At 43.2% G+C, this 16,725-nt stretch overlaps 1 protein-coding gene across 2 annotated transcripts in view; it reads left to right on the top strand.

The window, feature by feature from the left end:
- EIPR1 (EARP complex and GARP complex interacting protein 1) overlaps positions 1-16,725 on the top strand; it is a 60,675-nt gene that overhangs the window by 36,419 nt on the left and 7,531 nt on the right. The window contains exons 5-9 of one of the 2 annotated variants that reach the window (XM_035109919.2): positions 2,036-2,135; positions 4,723-4,859; positions 8,103-8,270; positions 10,088-10,252; positions 10,348-10,371. In XM_035109919.2, coding sequence (XP_034965810.1) covers positions 2,036-2,135; positions 4,723-4,859; positions 8,103-8,270; positions 10,088-10,252; positions 10,348-10,371 — 594 coding nt within the window. The remainder of the gene's footprint in view (positions 1-2,035; positions 2,136-4,722; positions 4,860-8,102; positions 8,271-10,087; positions 10,253-10,347; positions 10,372-16,725) is intronic. The other variant, XM_035109920.2, reaches the window with a different exon arrangement.

Here is a 16,725-nt window from a genome sequence, read left to right as displayed (position 1 = left end):
AGGAATCAGATGTCTAACACAAATCCCTTGAGTGTTTTTTGTTACTTTGCATTGCCAATGAATATAACAGTTTCTTTTCTTGAGATGAAACTAAGGCAGCAAGCCCTTAATTATTCAGAGACTCTTTCTCCTTCAAATAAAAAAAATTGTAGCGTTGGAATGGACCCCCGAGGGTCATCTGGTTCAACCCCCCGCAATGCAGAAATCTCAACTGAAGCACCCATGACAGATGACCATCCAACCTCTGCTTAAAAACCTCTGGAAGGAGAGTCCATCACCTCCCAAGGGTGACAGTTCTACTTTCGAACACCTCTTACTATCAGAAAGTTTAGTCGGAATCTCCTTTCTTTTAACTTGAATCCATTGATTCGGGTCCTAGCCTCCAGAGCAGGAGAAAACAAGCTTGCTCCACATTCCACACAACAACCCTTTAGATCAGGCACCCCCAAACTGCGGCCCTCCAGATGTTTTGGCCTACAACTCCCATGATCCCTAGCTAAGAGGACCAGTGGTCAGGGATGATGGGAATTGTAGTCCAAAACATCTGGAGGGCCGAAGTTTGGGGGTGCCTGCTTTAGATATTTCAAGATGGCTATCATATATTCTTTTCCAGGTTAAGCATACCCAATTCCCTCAACTGTTCCTCATAAGGCTTGGTTTCCATGCCCTTTATCATCTTGGTTGCCTTCATCTGCACACCTTCCAGCTTGTCAATATCCTTCTTAAATTGTGGTGCCCAGAATTGGACAAAGTACTCTAGGTGTGGTCTGACCAAGGCAAAATAGAGCAGTATCAGGACACTATACTTCGGTTGATGCAGCTTAGAATAGCATTAACCACATATAGCTGCACCACACTGTTGATTCATGTTAAGTTTGTGGTCTACTAAGACCCCTAGATAGATCCTTTTCACATGTACAATTGGCAAGCCAGGTGTCCCACATCTTATATTTGTGTAGCTGGTTCTTAAATTTGTCCCTATTGAAATTCATTCAGTTTGGGCTCAGTTCTCCAATCTGTTAAGGTCATATTGAATCCCAATTTCTGCCTTCTCTGGCAGAAATTGCTACCCCTCCCAGTTTGGTGTCATCTACAAATTTGATGAGCGTCCGCTCAATACCTTTAGGCCCAAGACAAAATGTGGCACCCCACTTGTCATTTTTTTCTAGAATGATGAGGAACCATTAGTGAGTGCATGTCTGATTACCCTTAGCATTCCCTTGCCTGTGAAACCCAATAATGAAACCCAAGAGAACATGATCACTTCCTCCCAAGGTTCCCAGTACTTTCACTTCGTTGATCCATTCCTCCCTGTTATTGAGGAACAAGTCCAAGAGAGAAAAACCCCTTGTTGCTTCTTCCACCTTCTGTTTCCAATATCTCCCAATTGTTGATAGTGATTGACTATGAAGACAAATCACATGTAGTTAAGGGCTTTGCTCAGGTAACTGAATACAAATATGAGTTAAAAGTATCTTTGACACAATGGGGTAAGGCTTACTTTACCTTCTCTGCATATCATAGTAAAGCCATCATGGGATGAAAACGATGTGATAGTCTGTTTCGGGTTCCACTACCTGGTGATGGATTCATGTTATTTAAGGGAGGGGTGGGCCTCCCATTGCTGTTGGACCCCAACTCCTATCATCTTCAGTCAGCATAAACATTGGTGAGGGGTGAGGGGAAGTCTAATCCAGGCACATCTGGCAGGTGCCACATACCTCTAAGGTGTAGTGCATTGCTTTTTACTTTATTCCAATGGCCATCTGTAAGTTGCTTTAAGAGTGCTTGCTATAAAGTGGGACAAATAGATTTTTAAGTAAGATATTTGATCTATTAAATGGTTTATGATTATGATTACACCAACAGGATGCACAGTGGCAGCACCAAACAACTGCAAAAAGACAGGGCCACTCGATAACGTCTTCTGCAGATTATAGTTAAGTGGAAGGTTATAAATGCATCCCCAGGGACTTGCATGTGTGTGCCTGTTTTGGATTGTTTAAGTGACGTTGTTGAATTTTTGTGCCTGCAGTGTTGCATGGGAGCCGATGGGAGATGGCAAAAGATTAATTTCTCTGGCTGATAATCACTTGCTTCTGTGGGATTTGCAAGAAAGCTCAAGCAAGGCAGTGGTAAGGAGTGTCACAAATTACAACGAGGCCTCATTTTGTGTGTGGGAGCATTACTTTTCTGTACATTTGTTTAATTGATAAGCAAGTTGCTAACATATTTAAACTGAATTCCAAGCAGCTGTGTGTCTGTCTGTTTGTCTGTCTGTCTGTCTCTCTCTCTCTCTCTCTCTCTCTCTCTCTCTCTCTCTCTCTCTCTCTCTCTCTCTCTGTGTGTGTGTGTGTGTCTGTGTTGCTTCAAAGGAAAGTAAGTGTTTTAATACCTGGTGAGGAAAATCTTTCGACAACCATGAAACAATCTTCAGAAACCGCACATTATTCACACCCGCAGAAGAACGGTCATGATTCTTCCTGTGTGAAGCCTTTGTTCATCCTTTTTGGCCTACGTCTCCCCTCTCCCCCATGTTGGTCAACCAGCCGGTTCCTTTTTGGCTGTTGCCATCAGTGTTCCCTTGAATTGACCAATATTCTACTCACTGTCTCCCTTGCCAACAGTTGGCCAACTCTTTCTAGAGCAAAGTCTGTTTGCATGCTGTGATCAACATTCTTGTCTGATTGAAGTGTCAGGTTTTTACAGACATGCTTAGCATTTCCTCCTTCTCCTCTTGCTCCCCCTGGGCTGCTCTGCCTCGCCTTGCTTTAAGGTTCTTTGAATGCTAATTAGGCTTTTCATTGTCCTAGGCAGTCTCTTTCGTTCATAATCTCAAAGTTACCATATTTCTCCTTAATTCCAATCTGTATCAAATATAAGCATTTCCTTTGGGAAGTTCTCCAGTCTGTTACAAGTCATACCACTTAATAGAAAGGGAATTTTTCTACTGAGCGTTGAATTCTTGGGCTCTCTCATTTACTTCACTGGAATTTAGCTACAGAAATTCATCACTGTCGCATGTATTTCATTAGCTGAGCTATTCCTCCAAATAAACATTGTCCACATTAACTCTTTCCTTAGCTATGTTTGCACATAGGCAGTTGCTTTCTCTGTCGGTCGAGCTGTGGGCATTATACTATTTTTTAAAATTAAAAAAACATTGCTGCAGGTTCTATGCTATGGACAGCGGACTTGTGACATGAAATAATTATGCAAATTAAGGTGATTTGCATGCATCTGGTTGTTCTGCATAATTCCTGCTCAGCTAATCATGAAGATGGGTGAAGATCTCTGTCTAGTCATTGGACTCTGTATGAGCTTATAGCTGCAATAAATTTGATCTGATCTGATCTCATTGGACTCTCTTCTAGTCATTGGACGTTCTACCCAAACCACTACCACCCTGCTCCAATTTATGAGTCACCTCAGGCATCTCCTGCATGTTCTTTTTCAAAATTAGCTTCACAAACAAAGAGTAGAAACTTTTCTCCTACTACATATTCCTCTCTAAAGGTGTTCTGAAACTACATATAAAGGGGGAGGGGACATTTTTTAAAATGTATTTAAAAAAAAACTAAGAAAATTAAGGGGGACTTAAAGAGGATGGAACTCTGATGGGATGGGGAAGGAGGGCATTTGATGAGATGCCAGGGGCTGCATAAAATGAGTTTGGAGGTCACAGGCTGGTCACCTGTATTGTTAAGGAATACAGGTGTTTCAGGGACCTGTTTGTGTTCTAGGAAATGGAGCACAATAATAAGCTCAATACATTTTCCTTCATTTGTGCTTAGGGGCTATTCCATATTCGTGGACCTGTTCAGAAGAGGTGATGGTCCCTCAGACACAGTAGGAAAGGGGAGATTGGGAGCAGAGCCTAGAATTGTGTCTCTGCTTGCACTGGAAAGAGAAGATCGAGTGGATTGCAAAGCACTGTTTATTTGTGGGATTTCCCTGAGCTATAAGATGGAATTTTTAAAAAATGGTGTACGTGTTGCTGTAACCTTCTGAGTATGTAGGCTTATCCTAGCAATATCTGAAAAGACCTAGCATTGAGAGAGGTAGCACAGGTGTTTTCCTCCCAAACTTATCCATCTACAGTGGTACCTCGGTTTAAGAACAGTCCGGTTTAAGAATGATTTGGTTTACAAACTCTACAAAACTGGAAATAGTGTTTTGGTTTGAGAACTTTTCCTCGGTCTAAGAATGGATTCCAAACGGTAGAAGGGCAGCAGCGGCGGGAGGCCTCATTAGGGAAAGCGCACCTCGGTTTAAGAACGGTTTTGGTTTAAGAACAGACTTCCGGAATGGATTAAGTTTGTAAACCGAGGTACCACTGTATTTGTAAGGGTTCCTTGCTCTTTTCTTCTTTTTTTAAAAGGTGAAAATGAATTACTTTGTAAAAACCATTTTGAGGTTTTCTTTTACACTCAAGCAGGGTATAAATGTTATGAAATAAAGAAATAAATAAAACCATTTTTATCTTATCCATCAATAATTGACAAATGTTGTCGTTTGTGCTAGGTAGAACCAGGTGTAATTCGCCAACAAGTCAGTGAGGCGTGTTACGAAATGAATGTTATTGTCCGACACATGAATAATTCGCTGTTTTAAGTTTCAAGCTGTCCTGCTTCTTACCTTTGAAGTGAGTTGCTCTGTACTAGAGCAACTCAGCGGCATTTCACACGAGAGTCACTCACTTGAGTTGTTTCTGACACGCAGCTGTCAAATTCCGTCGCCTTGGAAGGAAAGGGACAGTTGAAGTTTACCTCCGGACGATGGAGTCCCCACCATAATTGCACTCAGGTTGCGACAGCAAACGACACTGCCATTCGAGGATGGGATATACGCACTATGACGTAAGGAGTGTGGTTTCTTCTTTCTGTATATATCTGTATCTGTATAAAAGTTGGGTCTTTCTTGGAAGTTACCTTTTTTAATGGTGTTTTTTTAAAATTTAAAGCAGGTATCAAAAGTAGTCATTTCACTAGTTTACATGCCTAGTTTAGGTGTCTGCCATGGATTCAATAAGCTATAGCAGCAGCCTAAAGGATCCCTTTTCTTCACATCCAATATGTACAGTATGTGTAAATCCTGCTGTTATTAAGCTACTGATAAAGAAAAAAACACCATTCATTTAAAATAGAGCTAGGTGTGGATGTTTTTAGAGCAGAGGTGGGGAACTGTTGGCTTTCCAGATGTTGTTGCTCTTCCGCTCCCGTCAGTCTTTACCAGCATGGCCAATGGTCATGAATGATCGTGATGGAGGGCTACAGCTTCCCCATCCCTATTTTAGAATGTGCCAGTGCCGTTGAACTCAGCAGTTCAGTCCAGAGCAGAGTGACTTACGTTTCCATTCTAGACTGTTATTTTAAAGCTGCCTGACTCTGGTATACTAATGACGACTTCTTTTTCAAATTTTAGAGGGTTTTTTAGGGGGTGGGCTGGAGGGAGAGATTAGCTAGGTCTGGAGTTTGCTCTGCTTTGTTTGAGGAGGGATGAATTTTAGGTTTCCATTTGATTTTGACAGTATCTTTAGAGATAATGCAGCAGAAGTTTGCAATCTATTGACAGTCAGTTGGCTGGCACAACTGTGTTTAGTATTGGGGCCGCAACGTATCAAAAATTTTGAATGCCAAAAACCGAAAGCTTCAATATAAGAAATATAGGACTCCTTTCCTGCTCTAGTTGTAATTTTGATAAGCAAAGGAGTGATGTTGTGCACATCTGTTGCCATGACAACAGAAGTCTGTGCAAGCTTTTTTAAGATACAGCTTATCCCCTTAGCACACAGTAATTTATCACTAGCCTCGGAAGACGGATGTCTTGTAATAACTTCTGCTGCCTTAAAGGGGGAGATGACTTTAAATTTGGTTTTATGTCTCCCGAGTGCTCATGGGTGCTGCACTATATTTCCATTGTTTCCAATTACATTCCTTTATACCCCAAAACTGATTGATTTGATTAGGAAAAGTTAAAAAAAAATGTATTTAAATGATTATAGTAATTCTCTCACTTTCCTTTTCCATTTTCTTCAAGAATATGGGTTAAAACCTAACTTCAGGCTTCTGCACTAGATCAGTCTATATTGCAATTGGACTCATGGCATGGCACCAGAAGAGTTCACAGATGGGTGTGTTCAAAGCTGATCATAGTAAGCAGAAGAGAAGCATTGTCTCTCTTAGCTTAATTTTACCTAAAAGGCTTTGCTGGACTAGAAAAGAAGCTGAAAGCTGGGGACATAAGGCTGTGTTTGGAGCACCCTAAACCAAAGTTGAAGCTATTGGGATGTGTACATTGGCAAGGGGGGGGGGACACATTACTAGCAGCTGAGCAGAAGGCACTGACTCCATTGCTCCGCCTACTCTTGTTTTTGACTCCACCTACCAGTGCCATGAAACCCCAGAAGGTTGTCCATGTGGGAATGTGACCTTTGGGTTCAAAGCAATTTCCTGACCCTCCAGGAAGTCATGGTTCCCGCCTCCCTCTCGTCTCATCTGCTACACCAGGGCCCTTTTAGCTTCTGGACTCCTGTAGCTACAAAGTGGTGAGAGATTATAGCAGAGCTCCTCAGCCTTTTTTGAGCTGGGCGCCCATTTGGAAATCTGAAATACTCTCATGAGCACCACAAAATGCCCTTATCCCTTTCCCCATATTATACACCAGGTCATATGCTGAGATTCCCAGATGGGAACCGTCTGGTTGTGCCACAGCCTGCTGAGATTCTTCTTGCAACATATGCGGGGAGGGCCTTATCTGCTGTGGCACCCAGTTAATGGAACCCTCTTCCCTCCAAAATGAGGCAAGCACTGACTTGATCAAGTTTTTGACAGCTGCTTAGAGACCATTTTATTCACCCGGGAATTTGCTGTTTATTCATGCTGAGCTTTTAGTAGAATCGCTGTTTCTACGGTGGTTTTTACGTTTCGTTGCGTTTTAATATACATTGTTGGGAACTGCTCTGGTATTACCCAATGAAGGGGAATATAAATATGCAAATAGACAAATGATTTCAGAGAAGAAAATGTGGTGGCACTGTTTTAAGCAGATGATCCCATGGCCAGACAATAGTAGGCAATGCGGCCTACAATATATATATTTTTCACGTTCGTTTGGAATATTTTGCCTGCAAAACTTAAGACATGCACACAGCAGTTGTTTGTTTCTGGCTACATGTTCTTTGATGGCACATATTCCAAGAACTGGAAGTTGAGGGGGAAAGACATAACAGAGCTGATGGTAAAGTAATTATTGAACAATATGCTTGTTTAGAGTCCACGCCTGTGAGAGGTAGCTGTATGCAGTCCCTGTCCTGCCTCAAATTCACTGTGGTACACCTCCACCTTTCATATGTGGATGGTGATTCGTGAGCTCACTAGATCATCCCAAATTTTCTTATGTGGAAGGTGGGCTTTGGCACTGGTATGAATCCAAGCGATGCTACTAATGTGTTAAAGGACAAGATGCTGGCTTGATTCTAATGACAAGGCAGATGTTTCCCAGCACCAGCTGCCTGTGTGGCGTTGGAGGTGATGCTGGTGGTGTGTGTGTGTGGGGGGAGAGAAAACGAGAATGAGAATGAGAATGAGTGACTGAAGCACCACTGTAACTATCTGTATGTATGCTGTGATGCCCTAAATCCTGTCTGTTGTTGTTTTGTTGTTTAGTCATGTCCGACTCTTCGTGACCCCATGGACCAGAGCACGCCAGGCACTCCTGTCTTGCACTGCCTCCCACAGTTTGGTCAGACTCATGTCCAACCATCTTGTCCTCTGTCGTCCCCTTCTCCTTGTGCCCTCCATCTTTCCCAACATCAGGATCTTTTCCAGGGAGTCTTCTCTCCTGTCTACCTGCCCCAAAATAACTTGGCTATTCGCAGGCATCCCATTCTAACCCCAGGAGTAATTTTAAAGGAGAAAAGCTGATATGCCAGCACTTGGCACCAAAGCAAATGCAGCAAGTCGCTGCTGCCCTAAATTGAAGCAAATTAATTTGCAATGCAAACATGCCCCTTGTTTTCTATTAGCACTGTGGCTGGGCTTCACTATTTGCCTTTTCTTGATGTGTCTCTTTTTTTTCTTTCCGCCCCTCTCCTCCTGCAGTCAAATATATTGTATAGAAAATGCTCATGGACAGCTGGTGAGGGACCTCGATTTTAATCCCAACAAACAGTACTATCTGGCTAGCTGCGGAGATGACTGCAAGGTGAAATTCTGGGACACCAGAAACGTCAGTGAGCCAGTGAAGACACTGGAAGAGCATTCCCACTGGTAAAGTGAATTTATTTGGGTGAAGGATTTATCAAATTGAATCTGCTAATTGTTCTTTTCTGAAAACCATGCAAACAAGTTCAGCTGGTGCTGCAGATAATTTCTTTCTTTCTTTCCTCTAAGCAGAATACAGATTTTTTAAAATATTTTAAAAGCTAGCAAATGTTGATTTGTTTTCTAGGAAGGTATTGTCCATACTGTAAAATAGTTTTAATGTGTTTCTACAGCAGAGATTAATGATTCCCTTTTGTTGAAGATTAATGTAGAAAGATTTCTATATAGCCAAGAGACAGAGTGTTGTTCAGATTTCATAGATTTTTAGGGTGGCAGCATCTGCGGCAAAATAATTCTGGGCCCTGAAGCGACTTCAGCACTGGCATCGAAGAGGCAACTTTGTGGAAACATCTTTATTTACTGAGGAGATTATTAAGCCATTAGAACAACAGAAAATCTGAAGACATTTGGTATTAACATGATATTCAAGAGCTCAGTTAATAGTGTTAATCCTCCCTTTGTCTTTTGGACTATTTTAACCATACCCAGCACAGATTTGGGGTAACTTTGGGCTCAATTTATCACATTAATAAATAATCCATGTTTTGCTTATGGGGGAATGCTTTGTCTTCGGAATATCTGCACGCTGTGTTTAAACAATAAGCAAAAACTTCAATTGCAGGATCTGGGCTTTTGGGTCTCCCCCTCCTTACAACTTGTTGGTAGGCTCTGTAAAGAACTGGCCTTGCAAAATGAAATAAAAAGTTTTAAAAGACATTGCTGCCATAAGAATAGGAGCAAAAGATAAGGCTTTTGTTAATCCCTCTCTCATAGGCTTCATCCAGGTATTGACGTGAATTGCTTTGGTATTTGCCTCCAGGGCAGCTGCAGTACATTAATGCCCAGTTGCCCAGTCCCAGACAGAAATAACATTGTAGAGCTATTGCTGTGCTTACGCAATACATCAGGAAAGGCAGCAATGCTATCCGGCCCAGGAAAAAGAACAACGTGTGTTTATTTCTCTAGGCTGGTAGGAGCAGCAAGTTATATTGGACTGAAATGTGCAGCCCTTCCATGAACAAAATGAGTTACTCTATTTTGGGAAAGGATTAGAACCAATAGGGTCTTCCATTCACAGTATGGGGAGGAAGGGAGGTAGGAGAGATGATTTGCCAGTATCCACTCCCTCTTGTTGCCAGCAGGAGCATTCCAGATCTCTCACAGATCTCTGGATCCAGTCTAGTGGTTTTGGGACAAGCAACTGGGCTGACATTGTACTACAAGCTGGGGTTTCACTTCTTGGATGAGCACAGCCAGTGTATTCGGCTTAGTGATGCTCTAGTACAGAGATAGAAAACCTGTGGCCCTCAGATATTGCTGGACTCCAGCTCCCATCACCCCTAAAGTTTGGCCATGCTTGCTGGGGCTGATGGAGTCTGGGAGATTGCCACTATCCCATCCTTGCAACCTGCACCTCTGGCATTTTATTGTTGCTGTTCAAAACTCACTATATGTCTTTCATGCCATGACTTAAAACATCCCATACGTGACTTTCGGTTGCATTGGACAATAGCCAACATTTTTACACCGTGAGCACAATTCTCCTTCCAAACACAGAAGTTCCTTCTATTCGTAGAGTAGAAAAGTTGGTATACTGTCCGCAGCCTTCAATATCTAGACTTGTTTGATAGCAGGTAATAGATTTCAACAATCCATCGATGGAAACTGACTTGTCATTTTGAAAGCTGTACAACATGCTTATACCTGCGTTCTTTAGGTAGTGGTTCAACTGATTGATTCTGTGGTGGGGTTGATGTTTTTAGGGTCTGGAACGTCCGCTACAATCATTCCCACGACCAATTAGTGCTGACAGGCAGCAGTGACAGCAGAATCATCCTTTCCAACATGGTATCCATTTCTTCTGAACCTTTTGGGCACCTGGTAGATGATGATGAACTTAGCGACCAGGAAGACCACCAGGAAGACAAGTAAGAAAATACTTTGCTCTTAATTAACAGACATAACATTTTATGTGAGGTCTAGCGGTCACTTAGTTTGATGAAATGTTCTTTACTGATTGTAGGGCTTTTGTGTACACACCTAAACGGTAAGTAGCTCAAACTCTGAATTCATTAGCTTTCGTACGGTTGTGGACTGGCACTTTTCTTGAAGTTCATCCCCCCCCCACTTTCTGAACTCATATGGTAGCAGTGGCTTGGGTCTAAAGCCCATGGAAGTCAAAAGGAGGCCAATGGCTTCCATGGGCCTGCATATTACACAGGAGGGGGAAAAGTTTTTTGTTTTCTATGGAATTGTTTCTTTGTGACGTGGGTTGGATGGGCATTTCAGGAAAAGCTCAAATTATATTTCTGCTCCAGCTAAAATGCTGGTGGCCTCTTGAAAAACTGGCACCAACATTAAAACCACACAAAAATACAGTGGTACCTTGCAAGACGAATGCCTCACGCAACGAAAAACTCGCAAGATGAAAGAGTTTTGAATTGCGCGAGGGACTCGCAAGACGACGAGGTTTTCTATGACCGCCACTTCATCTTGCGAAGCGCGGCCATAGAAAGAGGAAGCGGGGCAAGCGGCAACAAAAGGGGAACCAGCTGTAGCGCGGCAAGAAGGCAAAGAAGATCAGCTGTCAGCCTTCTTGCCGCGCTACAGCTGGTTCCCTTTTGTGTTCCGCTGGTCTCTGCCGGTTGCCGTGAGCTTCGTCGGGGAAGGCAGGCAGGCAGGCGGCAAGCAGCCCCCGGAGCAGCGGGTGCTGCTTGCTGCCAGCCTGCCTTCCTTGCCAGTCCCCCGAGCCAAAGCGCAGCGGGCGCAGCGCTTGGCCTGGGGGACTGGTGGCGGCGGCACTTGCTCTCTTGGCTCGGGGAAGGCAGGCAGGCAAGAGAGCAAGCGCCTGCCTGCCTTCCCCGAGCCAAGTGCCCTTCCCCGAGCCAAGCACCCGCAGTGCTGGGCTTGGGGGACTGGCGGCGGCGGCGCTTGCCTTCCCCGAGCAAGCACTGCCGCCGCCGCCAGTCCCCCGAGCCGAAGCGCAGCCGCCTGCTTGCCTGCCTTCCCCAAACCAAGAGAACAAGCGCCGCTGCTGCCGCCAGTCCCCCGGAGCCCATAGTAACTCATTGATTAAGTTTCAATGCATTCCTATGGGAAACCGCAACTCGCAAGACGAATTTTTTGTAGGACGAATTGAGTCCTGGAACGAATTAAATTCATCTTGCGAGGCACCACTGTATTTCATTGGGCTTCTGATGCTTCCTTTTGCACTGCTCTGAGGACTTCTGGGACTTTCGGGTGGCATGGGTGTGCATGTTTAGAAGTGGAGAAGGGCGCCAGCAGATTATGTCTGCAGAAGCTTTCACTTCATGACTATTTCCCATTTTAAGTCACTAATGCACCCCAAGTGTGTGTGTGTGTGTGTGTGTCACTTGAATTAGAAAAAGTAAAGGACCCCTGGATGGTTACGTCCAGTCAAAGGCAACTATGGGGTACGGTACTCATCTCGGTTTTCAGGCCAAGGGAGCTGGCATTTGTCCACAGACAGCTTTCTGGGTCATGTGGCCAACATGACTAAACCACTTCTTGCACAACGGGTCACCGTTGACGAGTGCCAGAGTGCACAGAAATGCTGTTTACCTTCCCGCCACAGCGGTGCCTATTTATCTACTCGCAATGGTGTGCTTTTGAACTGCTAAGATGTAAGAAGCTGGGACAGAGCAACAGGAGCTCACTGCTGCATCCACCATCTCCTTCTTGCTCACTGTCCTAAACCTGCTCAGTTTCTTTAGACTCTCTTCATGTCATTTACCTTCCACAGACCCGTTCCCTGTGAATCCTTTCCAAATTGTCAACCACCTTCTCGAACTGGCGCTCTCCTCCAAACTGCAGTACTTCAGACGATGCTTAACTAGCGATAAGCGGAGCAATGTTATCAGCCTTGGGAAGCAACGCTTCTGTCATAGCTGCACAAATAGAATAGCATTGGCCTTTTATGCTGCAGCATCACATTTTTGACACGCTTGATTCATTATCCACCTTTGAGCGCTAACTCTTTCTCAGAAGCTCAGCTTCCTAGGCAGTCATCTTTTCTTCTTGAATGTTTGGATCATCTTTGCTGTGGTGACATTTAACATCTTTTCATGTTGGCTGCCTCGTTGTAGCCATCCCAGCTCTCCAGCTGATGGAGCTAGTTCTTATCTTTTATCTTTTAGTCTGTTCTCCAGGGGCTTTGCAGCCCCTCCCAGATTCTATGCCATTCATTGATGGAAGAGTTAGTTATTTGTGGCATTCATAGCCCACTGTTCCTCCAGATTTTGTTCAGCAACAGTAAGATACGTAATTCCGAAGACATAAAATAAGGCAGTTCATGATGTATCAAATAAACATGTTTTGTTTATTTGGTCACCAGAGAAGAGGCTAGATGGCCCTCCTTTAGGAAGACACCCCGGAGCCTGGAGTAGCTGCTTTAAAAAATCCTCTCTTGATTGCCTGCCAATTGCACTCCAGGTATTGGCAAGACACACGCAAAAAGCATTCCCCAATCATTTTTAAAACTCGGTGAGCTCGTATGTTTCAAATACTTCGTCCCCAAGTTGTGTAGGCCTTTGAACATCCTAACCAGCTCTTTGAATTGTGCCCAGAAGCAGACAGTCAGCCAGTGAAGGTTTTTAGCATGGGAATCACAAGTTTCCTATCACCAGTCTTGTCAACAGTCTGGCTGCAGCAATACGAACCAGTTGCAGTTTCCAGGAAGTCCCCAAAGGTAGTTCCGAGGGAAGTGCACATAAATGACATATAAGTGGGACATGGGATGTGATGGCCAGATCTGGCATCTCCAGGAACAGGCAAAGTTGGTGCACTAATTTTAGCTCTGCAAATGCATTCCTGGACACAACCAAAACCTGGACATCCAGGTTCAGAGCCGAACCCAGGAAAACATAACTGGAAAACTGAACCGGACCGCTTTGCACTGCGACGTTTTGTTGCATTTAATGGAATAAAAGGTCTTCCCTGCATACCTTTTCAGAATAGGATTGACTTAAATATCAACATCTAGTACATTGTAGTGCTGAGATCAAATTAGAATTAGGAGTAGGATGTGATTTGACATGTGTTTAATTTGAATATTCCGATGTTCATGCCTTTTATGGATTGAATTGAAAATCTTAACTTCTTCAGAAGCCGGAAAGAGATGATTCTTCAGGTTACTGCCTGAAGATTTTGTTTGGCGTAACTTTTTTTTGGAGTTGCATGGGCCTCATACGTGGCAATGAACCGCTTGTTAAATGATCCAGTTAAAATACTTGCTCTACAAATGCAAGAGCCACAGCTGTTCAGTTCTCTGGTGTAGTCAAGCACCCAGTTTGCATTAGCTTTCTAGGCAATCTAGCAATGCAGTTCAGCATCTTCTCAACGTAGATAAGAGCATTTGTGGGTTTTGCTACGTTTTATCCTTGTAGCAACTCTGTGAATGGAGATTAGACACAGAAAGAACGAAGTTGTGACTCCCATGATTGAGACGGCCAGCTCTCCCCCAAAAGTTCTTCATTATTTCTGCGATAAAGAATCTCCATATCAACACACTAGCACTTCCTTTATACACATAGTGTCTGATTCCATGCAGGAAACACACACACTTCTATACTTACCATGGGATTCAGTCATAGCTGCCAAGTACCCCGTTTTCTCTGGGAAAACCCCGATTTTACTTACCTTTTCCCGGTGGTCCCCCGTATCACTTCGTCTCCCGTTTTTCTTCATTATTTTCTCCTGCCGGCGGCCATTTTTTTCCCCGATTTGCCCTTCTATGGGCACAAAAAATGGCCGTCGCCGGCTTCAAAAGTCGCATCTACGCATGTCCGGAAGTGCATAGACGCGACTTCCGGTGTCGGCGGCAGCCATTTTTGGTGCCCATAGATGGGCGGAGCAACACCAGAAGTTGCATCAGCGCACTTCCTGACATGCGTACAAGCGACTTTCGAAGCTGGCGGCGGCCATTTTTGGTGCCCATAGAAGGGCAAAGCAACACCGGAAGTTACGTCAACACAACTTCCAGTGTCACATGGCTGCCGGTCCTGGATTCTGCAGTCCGGGACTTGGAAGGTAAGGATTCAGTATGCTGAGAACCTCAAGCTGGTTTAAAAAAAAAAAAAAAAAACCTGAAACAAGTTTCTAGACCTTAATACACTGTGAAATCCAGGGCCCTGAAGTGTGGGTGGTAGCAATACTGTAGTTCTTTCCCCCTTCCCAATATTACCAGAAGCAGAATGAAATATACAGATTTGCTTAACTTGGATAGCTTATGCAGGTTGCAGAATCCAGCTTTTATTAACATTTATTTTTAATTAAAAAAAAATAGCATAGTGTAGGCTTAGAGTTATAACAGGATCATATAAGCAGAATATAATATAAACAGAAAAACATGATTAACATGACAGTAATGGCTAGTTAGGCAGTTTTCCAGCTGAAACTGCTGGCCACTACTGTGTTGCAGTTGTGGGAGGAAGTGGATTCCTGTCCTTAACAGAAACCAACAGGAGATGGCAGTGTAGGCAGGTGTCTCAGTCAGTGTTATGCAGGATGTGGTTGCTGATTGGTTAGACATCCCAGCTGACATTCAGGGCTAGCCAATCAGCAACAGTACACTTGCACGGACCAACTGAGACACCTCTGTTTCTGGTAAGAACAGGAATTTCTCTCCCTCGATTGCTTGCAGACAACGTGTTTTGCCAACTGCTCCTCTGTTCAGGCATAGTTCTAAAACGTCACCTGGATCAAGAATTGCGTATGAAATGCAGCTCTTGTTTGTGTGCCGTATGAGACAAAGTTGTACTAAAGAAGTTTAACATTATTTAAATGTGAATTAGGTCCCTGTTCATTGGTACGCTGTTGTTGTTTATTAATTCTCATTCAGTTCAAATCTGGATACTAGTGCTTAGCAAATTCAGCAATTCATTCCAAAATCCATATTAAGACTTTAATTTGCCAACCAATATGTCAGAAAATAATGTGCAAACTTCTGAATTCTTCAGGACTCTTCATCGGGCTAGATGATAAACAGCAAGAGCAGGGAGCAAAAAGTTTTTTGATGGTACAACCATGGAGTCTGCATCTGGATAATCTGAAAACAGTCTTTGAAGCATTGCAAAACTCATGTTGCAAACACAACTGCAGAGTAACTCCTATAAAATAAATATGATAAATATTTTAACTTGAAGAATATTTTAATATGCTATTTGTGTGCACTCATATAATATCCTTCAGGAAACTGTCAAATCATCCTTGCCTATTGAGAGAACAGTATAAATGTTGGTCTCCAAATATATTTTTTTCTACGATGACTTGCATGGCAGAATCAGAAAAACACAATTTATCTCATTTCAAGGTGTGTGTATTTTTTCCTAAAGAAAGTACCCTCCAGCAGTGAGCAAGTATTGTGATGTTTTATAAATCTCTCATATGGGCACACACAGTATAGAATACAGTGTACATTTATGGTCATTTATCTTTTAAAAAAAGTTGAGAAAGATATTGAAAGGCGACTGAAATTATCAAGGGCTCAGTACATCTGCTTATGAATAAAGCCTGAATAGTTTGAAGCGTCGTTGTTGTTTTTAGTTTACAGATGTAAACTGAGCTGACATATGATAGATGACCATATTGAGGATTTTCATGGATGAAATGGTGAGGTAAAATATATATTCCAATATTTGACTACTGGCTTAATTGTTTTTTTTTTCTTTAAAGAAAGAAACAGACAAGGGCTTGGATAATCTTATCCTCCACTGAACATTAGCTGTATCTAATGGTCTTGCTTAGCAGACAGTAAGACTTCGGTCAGCAGAAACGATAGGAAAGTAATTTTTGACATTTTCTTCTTCCTCCCAGTAGCCCCTTGCAACCCTCCCACCATCTCTAGATAGCCCCTCATATATAAAAAACTTTGTCTACTCTTGGTATGAAATCTTGAGTCTACCTACCACCACCCAGCATGGTTGCCTGTGGGCCAAGAGAGGGTAGGATCCAGACGCAATTCCTGGCTAGGCTGGTAGAGCTTCCTCGGGCTTGTCACTCAAGTAGCATATTACTGCCTTACAGGTTTTATTCATGCGTTGCAGTGCCAGAAGGGGAAACTCTGATTGCCCTGTCCCAGTTTTGCGGTTTCTTAAATAAACTTTTCGTAAGGCTTATTTGCATGCCATTATCGTTCTGCCAAGAGAAAAATCATAGGCTGCCCCTCTGTTCCATCAGCAGCGAGGTCCTGAAGCTTAGGCAACATTTGGCAGAAAATAAGCCCTTTGTGTCTGCCTGAAGTGCAGTCTTGTGTGGTCTTCACTTGGAAAGAAAGAAAGAAAGAAAGAAAGAAAGAAAGAAAGAAAGAAAGAAAGAAAGAAAGAAAGAAAGAAGGGGGCGGGGAGAGGCTTCTTCTCCATTCTGCCTGCTACCAGCATACTTT

This window comes from Zootoca vivipara, chromosome 3 (assembly GCF_963506605.1).
Source record: "Zootoca vivipara chromosome 3, rZooViv1.1, whole genome shotgun sequence".
Lineage (NCBI taxonomy): Eukaryota > Metazoa > Chordata > Lepidosauria > Squamata > Lacertidae > Zootoca > Zootoca vivipara.
This window is presented reverse-complemented; position numbering and strand designations above follow the sequence as displayed.